General features: G+C 48.4%; 1 protein-coding gene across 1 annotated transcript; it reads left to right on the top strand.

The window, feature by feature from the left end:
• Positions 1 to 665: 665 nt before the first annotated feature.
• Positions 666 to 9,777, top strand: LOC129693980 (butyrophilin-like protein 10). Its single transcript, XM_055630707.1, has 3 exons — positions 666 to 1,668; positions 5,648 to 6,173; positions 7,708 to 9,777. Exons 1-3 carry the CDS (start codon positions 1,123 to 1,125, stop codon positions 7,779 to 7,781), a joined length of 1,146 nt encoding a protein of 381 aa, XP_055486682.1. The 5' UTR covers positions 666 to 1,122; the 3' UTR covers positions 7,782 to 9,777.
• The last annotated feature ends 7,875 nt before the right edge of the window (positions 9,778 to 17,652 follow it).

Raw genomic sequence — 17,652 nt, 5'->3', positions numbered from 1 at the left:
GGAGGTCCAACACTGCCCCTCCTCTAGTAGGTACCTCTATGTATTGCTGAAAAAAACTATCCTGCACACATTTTACAAACTCCAAACCATCCAGCCCATTTACAGAATGTGTTTCCCAGTCTATGTGTGGAAAGTTGAAATCTCCCACAATCACTACCTTGTGCTTACTACTAATATCTGCAATCTCCTTACATATTTGCTCTTCCAATTCTCGCTCCCCATTTGGCGGTCTATAATACACCCCTATTAGTGTTGCTACACCTTTCCCACTTCTCAGTTCCACCCAAATATGTTCCCTAGATGAGCCCTCCAATCTATCCTGCCAAAGCACTGCTGTAATATCTTCCCTGACAAGCAATGCAACACCTCCACCTCTTGCCCCTCCAATTCTATCACACCTGAAGCAACGAAATCCTGGAATATTTAGTTTCCAATCACACCCCTCCTGCAACCACGTTTCACTGATTGTACTCAGCATCTCCTGGATATAGCCCCACAATCTTGTTATTCGTCATTTCTTTTTTCGTCTTATTTTTCTCTCTATTAGTTTATACTTTCTCTTATATTTTTCTCTCGTAATCTTTATTCTTTAAAACAGTTTTATAAAGTGAAGGTATGTAAGAAATCTGTAATTAAATTGTCGCTTGCTACTATTTGTCTACATGCTTCTCATAAAAAAAATTTAAATAGGATTTATAGAGTTAGTTCATGAACTTATTTTCAGTGCGGTAGTGCTAACCCTTTAAACATTATCTCGATGTTCTGTTTTGAGGTGAAAGCAAGGAAGGAATTCTTTCAACGATGAAGGGAGCAGGCTGCATCTTTCTGCTGTTGCTTGTTCATGCGATGACCATGGGTAGGTAATGGGACTATCGACGCGACTAACACATACACCTTGCCGTGAATATTGTGCTACTGCACCACCTTAGCCGATCTGTGGGATGTTCCGACTCACTCAAAGACGCTGTTAACAAAGTCCTGGGTCAGATGGTCGTGGGTTCAAACCCCCATTTGAAGCATTCGGCGACAGAGATTGTGACATTATTCTAAGATGATTTTTGGAAGATTTAGCAACTCTAAAATGGAAATGTACTTTTGCTTAACTGCATCCCTAACCCCGAAATGTACACAACTCGCCAACGTAAAAAGCTGAAGTTTAAATATTTTATTTTTCCAGAGGAGTTCAATGTGATTGTGCCGGACTCTCCGGTGGTGGCCATGGTGGGTGAAGATGTCCTATTGGAATGTCAGAAGGCACCGGATACATCACTGGCCGCTCTGGACGTCCGATGGTTTACAACGAGCCCGGGGTCACTGGTACATGTATACACCAGCGGCGAGGACCGAGCTGAGTTGCAGGACGGGCCTTATCGAGGGAGGACCGGACTCCTTCGGGAAGAGTTTCCCCGTGGAAACGCATCGCTTAAACGGAAGAGGGTCAAAGTGTCAGATGCTGGAATGTGCACGTGTTCCATCAGCACCCCCACGTCCCGTCAGCAGGAGGCGATGCGGCTGCAGGTTGAAGGTGTGTCCCTCTGGGGGCATAGAGTTCACACCAGGGTTTACACCGGGAATGTCAGCAAGCGGCCGCACAGACTGGGATTTTACTGGGAAGTTCAAGGGTTACTGGCAATGCAGACCGCTGCCTCGGCAGGGGCGGATCTATTATGAAATTAATGAAATTTACGCTTCAGGGCCCCTCATCCTGGACGGGTTCCAGAAGCGACTTTAGTCCAGTTATTCTTCCGATTTAAATCGGAATTCCGAATGAATCTGACTTTTCACCTCGACTAAACCCCCTCGCCTCGACTAAACTTCACCTCACACTTAAACCTGAAAGCACTAAACCTCGCCTGGACTAAACCTCCCATCTCACGACTAACCTCCACCCCACACCTAATCCCCGGCTCCACTAGTAGCCGCCTCTCTCTCGTGGGGAGGGGCTGCGGCCGCCGCGGGTGAGTGGGCGGTTTCCACATCCACATCAGCGCGCGTACACACAACCCCTCCCCTACCCTCCCATTTTCTCACCCGGGCAATACCATATAACTATATAACAATTACAGCACGGAAACTGGCCATCTCGCCACTTCTAGTCCGTGCCGAACACGTATTCTCCCCTAGTCCCATATACCTGCGCTCAGACCATAACCCTCCATTCCTTTCCGTCCATATAACTATCCAATTTATTTTTAAACGATAAAAACGAACCTGCCCCCACCACCTTCACTGGAAGCTCATTCCACACAGCTACCACTCTCTGAGTAAAGAAGTTCCCCCTCATGTTACCCCTAAACTTCAGTCCCTTAATTCTCAAGTCATGTCCCCTTGTTTGAATCTTCCCTAATCTCAGTGGGAAAAGCTTATCCACGTCAACTCTGTCTATCCCTCTCATCATTTTAAAGACCTCTATCAAGTCCCCCCTTAACCTTCTGCGCTCCAAAGAATAAAGCCCGAACTTGTTCAGCCTTTCTCTGTAACTTAGTTGCTGAAACCCAGGCAACATTCTAGTAAATCTCCTCTATACTCTCTCTACTTTGTTGAAATCCTTCCTATAATTAGGCGACCAAAATTGTACACCATACTCCAGAATTGGCCTCACCAATGACTTGTACAATTTTAACATTACATCCCAACTTCTATACTCAATGCTCTGATTTGTAAAGGCCAGCACACCAAAAGCTTTCTTTACCACCCAATCTACATGAGATTCCACTTTCAGGGAACTGTGTACAGTTATTCCCAGATCCTTCTGTTCACTTGCATTCTTCAATTCCCTACCATTTACCATGTACGTCCTATTTTCATTTGTCCTGGCAAGATGTAGCACCTCACACTTATCAGCATTAAACTCCATCTGCCATCTTTCAGCCCACTCTCCAACTGCCATAAATCTCTCTGTAGACTTTGAAAATCTACTTAATTATCCACAACCCCACCTATCTTAGTATCATCTGCATACTTACCAATCCAATTTACCACACCATCATGCAGATCATTGGTGTACATGACAAACAACAGTGGACCCAACACAGATCCCTGTGGCACCCCACTAGTCACTGGCCTCCAACCTGACAAACAAGCATCCACCATTACTCTCTGGCATCTCCCATTCAGCCGCTGTTGAATCCATCTTGCTACTCCACCATTAATACCCAACCATTGAACCTTCTTAACCAACATTCCATGAGGAACCTTGTCAACCTTACTGAAGTCGATATATACAACATCCACTGCTTTACCCTCATCAATTTCCCGAGTAACCTCTTCAAAAAAGTTCAAGAAGATTAGTCAAACATGACCTTCCAGGCACTAATCCATGTTGACTGTTCCTAATCAGACCCTGTTTATCCAGATGCTTATATATATTATCTCTAAGTATCCTTTCCATTAATTTGCCCACCACTGACGTCAAACTAACAGGTCTATAATTGCTAGGTTTACTCTTAGACCCCTTTTTAAACAATGGAACAACATACGCAGTACGCCAATCCTCCGGTACTATTCCCGTTTCTAATGACATTTGAAATATTTCTGTCATAGCCCCTGCTATTTCTACACTAACTTCTCTCAATGTCCTAGGGAATACGTCTGCGCCCCGCTCCGCGCTCGGCCCCGATTAGTCGAGGCGCGGGTTAGTTAAATTGAGGTGGGGCTAAGGTGTGAGGTTTATTTGAGGGGCGAGGTTTAGCGAGGTACGGTTTAGTAGAGGCGAGGTTTAGGTATGAGGAGAAGTTTAGCAGTGAGGTATAGACGAGGCGACGGGTTGAGTGAGGCGAGGGGATTGGTCGAGGTGTAGGTGTGTAGGTGAGGTGAAGTGGGCGAAGATGAGGTGACGACAAGTGGGTGTGTGAGGTGCTGCAGAAGGAGACGAGATCACTGTCTTCTGTGTCAGAGAATTCTACAAATTCACAACTCTAGGTGAAAACGTGTTTTTCTCATCTCAGTGCTGGGCGAAGAGACATTTCAATTAACATTTTTGGTAAATATTGTTTTAGCTGTATGAGGCCCTTTATTAAAACATATAAGATTATTAAGGGTTTGGACACGCTAGAGGCAGGTAACATGTTCCCGATGTTGGGGGAGTCCAGAACCAGGGGCCACAGTTTAAAATAACCCATTTGGAACGGAGACGAGGAAACACTGTTTTCTCACAGAGAGTTGTGAGTCTGTGGAATTCTCTGCCCCAGAGGGAGGCGGAGGCATGTTCTCTGGATACTTTCAAGAGAGAATGAGCTAGACAGAACACTTAAAGATAGCAGAGTTGACGTGGATAAGCTTTTCCCACTGAGAGGAGGGAAGATGCAAACAAGGGGACATGACTTGAGAATTAAGGGACAGAACTTTAGTGGTAACATGAGGGGGAACTTCTTTACTCAGAGAGTGGTGGCGGTGTGGAATGAGCTTCCAGTGAAGGTGGTGGAGGCAGGTTCGTTTTTATCATTTAAAAATAAATTGGATAGTTATATGGACGAGAAAGGAATGGAGGGTTATGGTCTGAGCGCAGGTATATGGGACTAGGGGAGAATACGTGTTCGGCACGGACTAGAAGGGTCGAGATGGCCTGTTTCCCTGGTGTAATTGTTATATGGTTATATGTTATATGGTTATAGCGCAGTCAGTGGATATGGGGAGAAGGCAGGAACGGGGTACTGATTGGGGATGATCAGACATGATCATATTGTATGGCGGTGCTAGCTCGAAGGGCCGAATTGCCTACTCCTGCACCTATTCTCTATTGTCCATTTCATGAAATATATACCTTTTGGTGGTTATTTTACTGCTTATGTTAGTAAAGTTCTAGGGTTCTGTTACGTAAACTACCAGCACAAAGATTGAGAATCACTTTCAATTGATTGAAAATGCAGGAGCTTCAGGGGGAGTTGACCCCTGAACCCCCACCGGGGCGCTGCCCGTGGACCCCATCGGGGGCCTAGCCAGCCACCTGGACCCCCGGCCAATACTTTGTCTGGAGGTGAATATTTTGCTTAGTCCACATTGCTTAAACAATGTGGTCTACTGTATGAGAAGCGGGTAATTAATTATATTAATAATATAGTACAATTCAATACAAAATAATAGTTAAAATTAAATTAAAAAGTTATTAAAGTATCATGTAGACTCGCCGTAAACGAAAAAAACATCGAAATTAATGATGTTTCATTCCAAATATATTTCATATAAAATAATTATAAATAATTTAAAACACTATTAACATTTATGACAAACATTAAAATCCGTGGTGATGTGTCGTGGAACAACCCCAGATAACAGTGGTTACCCAGACACAGACAGTAAGATAACAGTGGTTACCCAGACCTCGTTGCTGGTTGCGAAGGGGTCCCCATAACAGTTCAAGCTTCAGGGCCCCAAAAATGTAGGTCCGCCACTGTGCCTAGGCACAGGCTGGGACTGACACGACCCGGAACGGAATGGCAACGGCGAGGTTGTGTGTAGGAACGAACTACAGATGCAGGTTTACACCGAATGTAGACACAAAATGCAGGAATAACTCAGCTGGACAGGCAGCATGTGTGGAAAGAAGGAATGGGTGACGTTTCGGGCCGAGACCCTTCTTAAGACTGAGAATCATGGGAGAGGGACTCTAGAGATATGGAAGGGTAAGGTGTGAAAAAGATTAACCAAGGGGGACGCGGTTGAAGAAACATGTAAAACGGATCATTGTTGGCTGAAGGGGAAGGTGACAACGAGGCGGTGGGGCGGTAACGCGGAGGTACCCGGTGACCCAACCAATAATGGTTGGAGTTTCCACCGCTGCTATTTCTGTGACTCTTCAGGCCCCAGCATCCTCCGCTACTCACTGGCCCGGCACATGGAAAGCCCTTTCCTGGCGAGATACATGTGTAACAACGTGTTTACCGATTACATCCCGGTTGCAGGATTTGGCCATCTACCCTGGATCCGTTTCGAGGAAAGCGCCACGCAAGGAATGCGTGTGGTGTGTAAGTCGGATGGATGGTTTCCCAAGCCGGTGATACGGTGGCTGGATGGGAGTGGACAAGATGTGACAGCGCGGTTCACTGAGGACTCCAGCGGGCTGATCACTGTCCACAGTCACATCGATGTCACAAGTGATTCTGCGAACAGGTATTCCTGTTACATACGGAGTAAAAGGCTGCGAAAAACACAAAAGGCCCATCTCCAGATATCAGGTATGTGGGAACCTGGAAATCTCTCTATAAAAGAGAGAAGTTGATACACGGGACTGCAGGAGGCATGCAATCAGTAAACTTAGTAATCTTTGCTTTCCATCTCTCTCCGTCTCTCCCCACCCTAGTTCTTCGACTAGTTTCACCGTCCTGATTAATTTTGCTGATTGTATGCCTCGTTGTCACCGTTCCCTCCGCTAACAATGAACCATTCTACATTTCCCTGATTTGATCTGTCGTTTTCACATTTTACCCTTCCATACCTCCGGTCTCCCTCTCGCCCGACTCTCAGTCTGAAGAAGGGTCTCGACCCGGAACGTCACCCGTTCCTTCTCTCCTGAAATGCTGCCTGACCAGCCGAGTTACTCCCGCATTTTGTGTCTATCTGCGGTGTTAACCTGCATCTGCAGTTCCTTCCTACACACAGGATCTATAATTGATCAGGTGTGGGTTACCTCAGGATTGAACCCCAACATTCGGCAAGTGATGGGGAGCTGGTTGTTGGTGCTATGGATGGGGAGAGGGGGTTATATGCTCGGTGCCGGTGGGAAGAAACCACTAGTGCGTTGGGACAGCTGATAGATTCAGTTGCACCTCCCACTGCTCCTGTCTTGGTGGGCAGGTTCAATGCCTTTCCAAACTGTCCCAATGAGGAAACAAGGAACTGCAGATGCTGGTTCAGAATAAGAGACTCCCCCCCACCCCGCAAAAAAAACCCAGACTGTGGACAGTAATCTCCATCAACTTGTTCAAATGCTCGTGACATGGGTGAGATCGGAACCGGAAGTCCGGCGCTGTGCTGTGTCTCTACTGAAAATTAAACCTACACATTATTTCATGATATGGATGTCCCGTGTTTCATGTCAGTTCATAACAGCGGCTGAGATCTCAGTAAACCCGCTACTTGTGTGAGTTGGTTCATGTGCGAGTTACTTGGACACATCACTACACGGCCAGCTTGTGAAGTAATACAAAATCTTCCTATCCTGGCGCTGCGTAATGAGATGGTCTACCTTTTTCATTCGATACCTCTGTTCCCGTGACACCCATTAGCGGCGATAGCGGTCGAGGGCGCTTCCCTGATCGGCGCACATTTCACCAGAGAAAGGGGTGTAACACTAGCTCGCCAGACAAAATACTACTAGTAAAATAAAAACTCAAACTCTCTCCAAACCTTTCCTATCCGCATCCCTGTCCAATTGTCTTTTAAATTATGTTATAGTACCTGCCTCAACTAGCTCCTCTGGCAGCTCGTTCCATATTCCCAACATCCTTTGTGTGAAAACGTTGCCCTTGCGATTTGCATTAAATCTTGCCCCTCTCACCTTAAGCCTGTGCCCTCGAATTCATCATTCCCTACACTAGGTAAAAGATTGTGCACTCACACTCTCTATTCCCGCCATGGTTAAGTACACATCTATAAGATCACCCTTCAACCTCCTGCTCTCCACAGAATATGACCAACCGGCCGAATATCTGTAGCTCAGGTTCTCAAGTGCTGGGACATCGGATACGAGTGTACGCATTTCCCTTCTAGATATGTTCATCAATAAAGTTAACGAGTTCAACATTTGGCTGCCGATATTCTGGGCGTTTGCCGGTTTTGTGTAATATAATGATCCACAGATACGAAGACAAAAAGATTCAAGGTGAGAAGGGGCGCAGGGGGGTGAGCGGGTAATCTTATAGAGATGAATACATTCATGAAATAAATAGATAAGGTGTGAGGCTACAGTGAATCACGAATTAGATGGCATCAGCTTAAGCTGAGTGGGGAAAGATTTAGTACAAACCTTAGGGGCAATGTTTTCTCACCAGGGGTGATGGGTGAAGCCGTCAAGGGAAGATGCCCTGGTGTATGGAATAATGGAATAGAGCCATTGGGAAGGATGTGTTTCCATGAACTGCCAGACCAATAACTAGGGACATTCGGTTGAATGTTCTGGGCAGGAGGATTAGAGGGGAGCTGGGGAAATTACTTCAACACAAAGTGTGTTGAAAGTCTGCAGATCCATGGACATGTTTGGCAAGTAGTTTAGATAGTGCTCTCGTTTACTGTCAACAGTGTTTGAACACAGAGAGCACCGCCTGTACTGTGCTCTGTCTGTGCGCAGTGACTGACACGGTCCTGGGACTTGTTTTTATTTTCAGAACTCCAGCTGTTTTGCATTTTGGAAGGTAAGATATATCGGAGAATTCCGATTCCAATTTACAATGACTGATCGAGAAATGTTCAATGTTGTTTCACAGCCCTTCTCCCGTTTCAGTGGTCCACCTTCCACTAATCCTAACATCATGTTCACCACACACATTGTGGCCCAAAGAGCCCGTTCCTGCGCTGCATCCTTCCATCTTCCTCTTCTAATCCACTCAGCACCGAGTCCCTCGTTCTTTCCATCCTTCTCACCTTTCAGACCGCAGTTAAATGGACTGTGTTTATTCATTTTATATCTTGGCATCCCTTGGTGAACGAGATAAATAAACATGTTCTCGTTAATTTATTTCTCTAACAGAATTGGACAAATAATTATTCTATCCTGTGAATGTCTGAATACAATTTGGAAGAAAGCAACATGAAAAGCCAAATATGTTTCAGTGAAATTTGCAAATATACACCCAGATTCTGGTTTACTTGGGAGTAATTCATAGAAACATAGAAACATAGAAAATAGGTGCAGGAGTAGGCCATTCGGCCCTTCGAGCCTGCACCGCCATTCAATATGATCATGGCTGCTCATCCAACTCAGTATCCTGTACCTGCCTTCTCTCCATACCCCCTGATCCCTTTAGCCACAAGGGCCACATCTAACTCCCTCTTAAATATAGTCAATGAACTGGCCTCAAATACCTTCTGCGGGAGATAATTCCAGAGATTCTCCACTCTCTGTGTGAAAAATGTTTTCCTCATCTCGGTCCTAAAAGATTTCCCCCTTATCCTTAAACTGTGACCCCTTGTTCAGGACTTCCCGAACAGCAGGAACAATCTTCCTGCATCTAGCCTGTCCAACCCCTTAAGAATTTTGTAAGTTTCTATAAGATCCCCCCTCAATCTTCTAAATTCTAGAGAGTATAAACCAAGTCTATCCAGTCTTTCTTCATATGAAAGTCCTGACATCCCAGGAATCAGTCTGGTGAACCTTCTCTGTACTCCCTCTACGGCAAAAATGTCTTTCCTCTGATTAGGAGACCAAAACTGTGCGCAATACTCCAAGTGTTGTCTCACCAAGACCCTGTATAACTGCAGTAGAACCTCCCTGCTCCTATACTCAAATCCTTTTGCTATGAATGCTAACATATCATTCGCCTTCTTCACTGCCTGCTGCACCTGCATGCCTACTTTTAATGACTGGTGTACCATAACACCCAGGTCTCGTTGCGTCTCCCCCTTTCCTAATCGGCCACCATTCAGATAATCATCTACTTTCCTGTTTTTGCCACCTCACATTTATCCACATTACACTGCATCTGCCATGCATTTGCGCACTCACCCAGCCTATCCAAGTCACCTTGCAGCCTCCTAGCATCCTCCTCACAGCTAACACTGCCCCCCAGCTTCGTGTCATCCGCAAACTTGGAGATGTTGCATTCAATTCCCTCGTCCAAATCATTAATTCTTCTTGCCTCTTTGCAGTTCTCTTATTTTAACAGCGGGAAATCACGAATCTCAGGCGGTATTAGGGGGCTGAGGATGTAGCCTTGAGAAACAACAACGTTAAGAATTGTCATGGAAAATGCTCTGTTGCCTGTCCTTACTAATTGCAGTCTGTGCGGCAGGAAGAGCTCTCTCTCTGTGACCTCCGCTCGGCTTGCTTCACGATGTTCGGCTGGATGGTTAGAGGTGAACAGACCATTCCATCTGTGCTATTATTAAGTGGATTGTAACCTATCTTGTCAACATTTCCATTTCTACTTTGAATCATCCATTAGCAAACAATGAAAGATTTGAAGTGTATTATTTCTGGTTTTATGCAGGTTATGATGATATGGATATTGAATATGGTAAGTAGAGATAATTCTGCATCCCAATACATTGTACTATTTGACGTTCTATTCCGTAATCCCATTCTGCCACTAATGCTTTGTGACCCGTTTGATGAAGCGTCATTGTCATATGTACCTCGGTACAGTGACGTTGCTCTCCTCTTTATCCCTCTTGCTCAAGCTGTCATTTTTCGCTACCTTTCTCATTTCCTAGCACCTTTCCTGCACCCCGGCACTTACCCAACTTGCTCGCCCCCGTGCCTCACGTTCCCTTACTTTCCATCTTTGCAGCTCTTTCTTCAATATAACCATATAACATATAACAATTACAGCACGGAAACATGCCATCTCGGCCCTACAAGTCCGTGCCGAACAATTATTTCCCCTTAGTCCCACCTGCCTGCACTCATACCATAACCCTCCATTCCCTTCTCATCCATATGCCTATCCAATTTATTTTTAAATGATACCAACGAATCTGCCTCCACCACTTCCACTGGAAGCTCATTCCACACCGCCACCACTCTCTGAGTAAAGAAGTTCCCCCTCATGTTACCCCTAACCTTCTGTCCCTTAATTCTGGTCATGTCCTCTTGTTTGAATCTTCCCTATTCTCAAAGGGAAAAGCTTGTCCACATCAATTCTGTCTATCCCTCTCATCATTTTAAAGACCTCTATCTAGTCCCCCCTTAACCTTCTGCGCTCCAGAGAATAAAGACCTAACTTATTCAACCTTTCTCTGTAACTTAGTTGTTGAAACCCAGGCAACATTCTAGTAAATCTCCTCTGTACTCTCTCTATTTTGTTGACATCCTGCCTATAATTGGGCGACCAAAATTGTACACCATACTCCAGAATTGGTCTCACCAATGCCTTGTACAATTTTAACATTACATCCCAGCTTCTATACTCAATGCTCTGATTTATAAAGGCTAGCCCACCAAAAGCTTTCTTTACCACCCTGTCTAAATGAGATTCCACCTTCAAGGAACTAGGCACGGTTATTCCCAGATCCCTCTGTTCAACTGCATTCTTAAATTCCCTACCATTTACCATGTACGTCCTATTTTGATTTGTTCTGCCAAGGTGTAGCACCTCACACTTATCAGCATTAAGCTCCATCTGCCATCTGCAATATCCTGCTTTCCCATTTCTCCCCCGCTGCATCCTTTGCTCAATCCGCCCCCCGACGCTCTTCCCCTTTCTCAACCCACCTGCCGTATCATCTGCCGCTCATCCCACCACTGCCATTTCAGGCGCCACGGTGGAGCAGAGGGTAGAGTTGCTGCCTCACAGCGCCAGAGAACGGGTTCCATCCTGACTACGGGTGCTGCCGGTGCAGAGTTGTTACATTCTCCCTGTGACCGCGTGGGTTATCTACAGGTGTCCTGGTTTCCTCCCACACTCCGAAGATGATTTTTTAATTTGAGGATTAATTGTCTACTGTAAATTGTGTAAGATATTGCTACTGTACGGGTAATCATTGGTCTGTGCGGACTCAGTGGGCCGAAGGGCCTGTTTTACGCTGTATCTCTAAAGTGACGCTCTCCTGCCCATTTGTACTCTCCCGTCTCACCCTTGCCGCACGAGTCGACGCGACCCGTTCTCATTCTTCTCAGCTCCAGTTGCTCTTCCCAGCAGCTCGCCCACCTGCGCTTGAAACGCCCCCCCCCCCCCCCCCCCCCCCCCCCCCCCACCGCACCGCACCGCCCGCCGGATCCACCTGCCCCTCACTCTGTCCTTGAATCCCGCTCGGAGATCTCTCAGACCCGGGGCCGCGCTGCAGGCGTCTCGCCCCGACCCCCAACGACTCTCTGATTCTCTGTTTCTCCCCCCAGTCTCCATCACCCTGGATGTCGAAACAGCGCATCCGCGGCTCGAGGTGTCTGAGGATCGCGAGAGTGTGAAAAATATCGGGACCGAGAGGAGTCTCCCTGACACTGGGAAGAGGTTTGGATACTGGTCTTCTCTCCTGGGATCGGAGGGATTCACATCAGGGAGACGTTACTGGGAGGTGGAAGTGGTGGGGAGTCGGGGCTGGTGTCTGGGAGTCGCCGCAGAGTCTGTGGGGAGGAAGGAACCGGTCCCACTGACCCTGGAGTCTGGTCCCTGGAGCGCTCGGGAGCCAGGTTTTATATAAACACTTTACCGGATTCCAATCTCCCCATCCGTCCCATCCCCAGGATGGTGGGAGTTTATCTCAGTTATGAGTCTGGGAAAGTTTCATTTTACGGCGCAAACACCAAAGCATTTCTCTACTCCTTCATTGGGAATACATTGACGGAGAAACTTTATCCTTTCTTCGCCACTTGGGACATAAATCATTCACTGAGAATCTGCCAAGTTCCACTCTGCACCTTAAAGCAGTCGGGACCAGGGACCGGCGTCAGGAGCGCAGGCCAGGACTGTGGGATAGACACCACACTTGCCATTGGTGGGTACTGAATCCTCAAATTCCGAGTCATAAAACCCCAGCGAGCGCAGATGTAAATTCAGCCAAAGACCGCGGTAAAAAGCGAACGCTGCGACCCGGGTCTCTCCACCCTCATTTGTTCAATAGTGTTTAATTGCCATTTCCACCGAAACGGAACAATAACATTATTAGTAGAAAAAAGGAACTGCGTGTGCTGGTTTACATATAATAGGACAGAAATGCTGGAGTAACTCAATAGAAGTAACCACCGGGTGGCTCCTTCACCAACAGTCTGTTCCTTCTTCCTTTGGTGTTTTTAGTATGTGTTAAATGTATGCGTTAGTGTTCTTTAGATAGTTTTATGTGGTGGATGGGAATGGGGAGATTGTGGTGAAAACTTTTTAAAGTCTCTTACCTCGATGGAGATTTTCCGTAATGTACCTCGGTCCGCACTGCGGCCTAACATCGAGGAGCTGGCAAACTTTGCTGTAGACCGATTCCAGGAGCTCCGATTCCACGAGCCTGCGGACGTATCAACGTGAAGCTTGAGATCCCTGTCTGGGATGGACCTGGGAGCTCCGACCGCGGCAGCCTGTGGACTTTAACATCGCGGTCCCTGGATAGAGTCCGACTTCGGGAGCTCCAAACCGCAGGAGCTTCGACCGCCCCGACGCGGGAGCTTCGATCGCCGGCTGCAGGAGCTTCGGTCGCCCCGGCTGCAGATGTTTCGCCTGCAATGTCCGCGGGAGAATAAGGGGGAAAGAAAATAAGACTTTATTGCCTTCCATCACAGTGTGGAATGTGAGGAATCCGCTGGATGTTTATTTTAACTTTTATGTAGTTGGCTGTCTTGGGTTTTTTTTAGTATAGCTGTATGGTAAATCGAATTTCACTGTACCTTAACTAGTACATGTGACAATAAACTGACCTTGACCTTGAGAAGAGGCCGGATCTCTGGTTGTGGGCCGGGGCCCTTCTTCAAAGCAAATTATTTACATAATAATTAATAATTACATTCTTACCGGCAGCAGCAAAAGAAGTCTGTGGAAACAATATTCAATAGATAACATCAGACACAAACAAATACGTTCAGTAAATAAAATAAATAATATTGCCGCAAATCAAAACAAAAGCCTAGGGCAATGAAGGGCGTTGGTTGTCGACGATTGACACAAAAAGCAGCAGTAACTTTGCGGGTCAGGCAGCATCTCTTTAGAAACATAGACATAGAAACATAGAAAATAAGTGCAGGAGTAGGCCATTCGGCCCTTCGAGCCTGCCTAAAATACTACCATCTTATCCTTAAACTGTGAACCCTAGTTCTGGAAGTTAGAGAAGAAAGAAGTGACGTTGCGGGTCAGGACACTTCTCCGGACTGAAGGTATTTAAAAATGTTGTTCATGTTTGTAGTTGGAACTCCCTTTTTTTTTTTTTCAAAGACTTTATTCAACACATCAAATAATACAACAGATCAAGTCATACACAAAACGAACTTACATTATATCAAGTGTCATTATAGTACGACATTACAATCATTATTCACAATACTCTCAACCCCACGTGGTGACCAGCGCCCACAGAAGGCCTCGAGAGTCCCTGTGGACACCGTGTGTTCCCTCTCCAGGGACACACGTGCACGGACGCAGGCCCGGAAGAGAGGCAGGCAGCCGACTCTAGCCTGACCATCCATCGCCTGCTGCCTGGATCCGCGAATGTCCATCCTGGCCAGGCCCAGGAGCAGACCGACAGGTAGGTCCCACCCTCCCACTTGGCTCTCCCCACACCCTGCCTTGTGTCCAAACACTAGAATCATGGGACTAAAATGCAACCAGAACTTCAGGAACAACCCCTTCAGATATTGGTACAGGGGCAGTAGCCTCTCACACTCCATATAAATGTGGAATACGGTCTCTTCCTCGCCACAGAAAATACAGTCAGCAGAGCCCGTGAACCGACTCAAAAGTTAATTACACGCCACGGCTCTGTGCAGCACTCTCCACCCCAGGTCCCCCACGTAAAGGGGGACAACTCCCTTGTAGAGGGACCCCCACTGGGGACCACCCCCACCTCCAGGTGGTAACACCGTCCGCCATGGTGTTTCGGGACAGGAAAGGAAGGCAAGGAGGTGCAGAATGTGCAGAATGTGCAGGAACATTATGTACAGTGAGCGTCTCTTCGCATCACGAAATGGCGTGGTAGTAATCTCAGAAAGGCGGCTCAGGTTGTGTGGAGCCGGTGCCCGAGAAATATCCCGGAGCCGAGGCCCGATGAGCAGATCTGAAGGAGCGGGGGTAAGTTCAGTCAGAACCACTCTAGGCGCACACCTCTCCTCGACACCCACCATGACAGGGTGATGACAAGGATATTGCGGCTACTCCCGCAGCCGCAATATCCCCCTCCCCTCGTGGAGCAATACGCTGGCTGAAAACACCCAGATTCCTCACTCTTAAAGCATCCCGGTAGAAAACAGGCAAGCCCCTTAGGACGGGTCGACTTATACTCGCCACCGGGAGCCGCGAGACCCTCCTTAGGCAACGACCCCGACGGAAGAAAAACGTGGCCAGAGTGTGCCATCTGGGGAGTTATCTACATACATATACCTCCACAGAGTCCTGAGACGGAGAGCCGCCACCTGGGTGTGCACCAATACCAAGGACTGGCCGCCCTCCTCTAACGGGAGACTCAGGACCGCTGCGGAAACCCGGTGCTTCCTATTTCCCCAAAATAAACCTACCAGCTTCTTATGTAAAGCAGTTACAAAAATGGAAGGTGGGACAAGAGTAGCCAGCCGGTACCATAACATGGAGGCCACCAGCTGGTTTATGACCAACACCCTCCCCTGAAAAGAAAGAACTCCAAGCAGGCCTGACCAGCGCCCCAGCCTGGGAACCACTTTTGTCTCCAACTCCTGCCAATTTGCCGGCCAAGCATCCTCAGTGGGACTCAGGTACACCCCCAGATAGAGGAGGTGCGTGGTGCTCCACGCATACATTGCCATCTCCTCTGGCAGGGAGTCTACCTGCCACTGACCCACTAAAAGTTCAGAGCACTTGCTCCAATTAATCCTGGCAGAAGATGCAGCTGAGAAAATCTCCTGGCAGTCACGCATCCTCTGCAGGTCACCAGGATCGGTGAACATAAGGAGTACATCATCGGCATAGGCCGAAAGAACCAACTCCACCCCTGGGCCCGGTAGGGTCAAGCCTGTCAACCTCCTCCGAAGAAGACACAGGAATGGCTCCACACAGACCGAGTACAACTGACCCAACATGGTGCACCCCTGACGGACCCCCCTCCCAAAATGAAAGGGAACCAACAACGCACCATTAACCTTCACAAGGCACTCCGCTGCAGCATACACGAGGCGGACCCGGGCCACAAAATGCGGTCCAAATCCAAACGCTTGCAACGTCCCGAACAGGTATTCATGCTCTACCCTATCAAAAGCCTTCTCCTGATCAAGAGACAGAAACGCAGCTGACTGACCAGTTCCCTGTGCTAGATGAATCAGGTCCCTAACCAGGTGGATGTTATCCTGAATGGACCGGCCAGGGACTGTGTAGGACTGGTCATGGTGAATCAATTGAGACAGCACGGAGGCCAGGGGCCCAAGCGATTTGCCATCGCCCGTGCAAAGACTTTATACTCTGTACATAGGAGAGAGACCGGGCGCCAGGTCTTCAACAAGCGGAGTTCGCCCTTCTTGAGCAGCAGGACAACAATTGCCCTACGCCACGAGAGAGGCATCTCCCTGGTCACCAGGCTCTCCTCCAGAACCAACATGTAGTCACCCCCCAGGATATCCCAGAAAGCTCTAACAAATTCTACCGTCAACCCATCCAGCCCGGGGGACTTACCCCTCCTGAGCCGATGCAATGCACGAGTCAACTCCTCCAAAGATAAAGGGCCACCAAGAAGATCGGCCACCTCCCTATCTACAGTCTGTAGACGCTCCCATAGGTCCTGCTGAGCCTCCCCGCTAAATCCACCTGCGGAGAACAGGGACCCGTAAAACGACCTGACCAAGGCACTAATCCTCTCCGGATCAGTGACAGAGGAACCATCATCAGCGAAGAGCTCTATAATATGTTTGCGGGCTCTCCGCCCCTTCTCCAGAGAGAAAAAGAAAGGCGAAGCTCGATCCAGATCGTGCAGCATCTGGACCCGTGCCCTCACGTAAGCGCCTCGAGACCGCCCAAGCTGCAGGTTCCTCAAGGCTTCCTTCTTCTCCTGATATTCTCCCCATTCACAACAGTCATCACCAACCCGACCCAGGCGAGACCCTGCGTCCAGCAGCTCCCTCTCAAGCCACTCGACCGCTGAGTCCCACCGCCTGGTCGACCCCCACATATAATCTTTACAAAAAAGACAGATGTGAGCCTTCCCCACATCCCACCACTGCCTAAGGAGAAGCACCTCTGCCTCTCTCTTTACCTCACCCAAAACCGACAATGACTCCAGGAAACACTGATCCTCCAGCAGCCGGTTGTTAAAGTGCCAGTACGCAGACCCGGCCTGAACGCGCGCTGGATTAAAGTCCACACGCACCAGACAGTGGTCCGAGAATGGCACCACCTGCATTGAGGCCGCTGAGACACGGGAAACAAATGCTCGGGAAATATATATTCGATTATTGCGGGAACCACCGCCCTCAGACCTCCTCGAGAAAACAGTGGAATCAGGGTGGAGGTCCCGCCACGCATCAACCAACTCAAAGGAGTCAATCAACCCTCTCAGCTTCTTCGCTACAACAGGGGCACACTGAGTACCAGAACGGTCTCGTGCCTCAAGTGAGCAATTAAAGCACCCCCCCCCCCCCCCCCCCCCCCCCCCCCCCCCCCCCCCCCCCCCCCCCCCCCCCCCCCCCCCCCCCCCCCCCCCCCCCCCCCCCCCCCCCCCCCCCCCCCCCCCCCCCTCCCCCCCCCCCCCCCCCAGCCCCCCCCGCCAACCCCCCCCCCCCCCCCCCCCACGGACACACTCTCCCCTATCAATAGTGCTCAACAGAGCAATCACCTCCTGAAGTAGGCAGGCCTGCATCGTGTCGGAGCTGGGGGCATACACGATAATGAAATGCAACGGCATGCCATC

Source organism: Leucoraja erinacea, unplaced genomic scaffold, assembly GCF_028641065.1.
Source record: "Leucoraja erinacea ecotype New England unplaced genomic scaffold, Leri_hhj_1 Leri_515S, whole genome shotgun sequence".
Classification (NCBI taxonomy): Eukaryota; Metazoa; Chordata; class Chondrichthyes; order Rajiformes; family Rajidae; genus Leucoraja; species Leucoraja erinaceus.
The sequence above is the reverse complement of the archived record's forward strand: the minus strand, read 5'-3'. Positions and strand labels throughout refer to the sequence as shown.

Excerpts from the sequence above, each read along its gene's own strand:
- LOC129693980 (XM_055630707.1), top strand. The coding sequence starts at position 1,123 with ATGTACACAACTCGCCAACGTAAAAAGCTGAAGTTTAAATATTTTATT. Across the intron at positions 1,669-5,647 it reads CGGCAGGGGCGGATCTATTA|GGGGACGCGGTTGAAGAAAC; the intron begins TGAAATTAATGA and ends AGATTAACCAAG. Across the intron at positions 6,174-7,707 it reads GGCCCATCTCCAGATATCAG|ATATGTTCATCAATAAAGTT; the intron begins GTATGTGGGAAC and ends TTTCCCTTCTAG.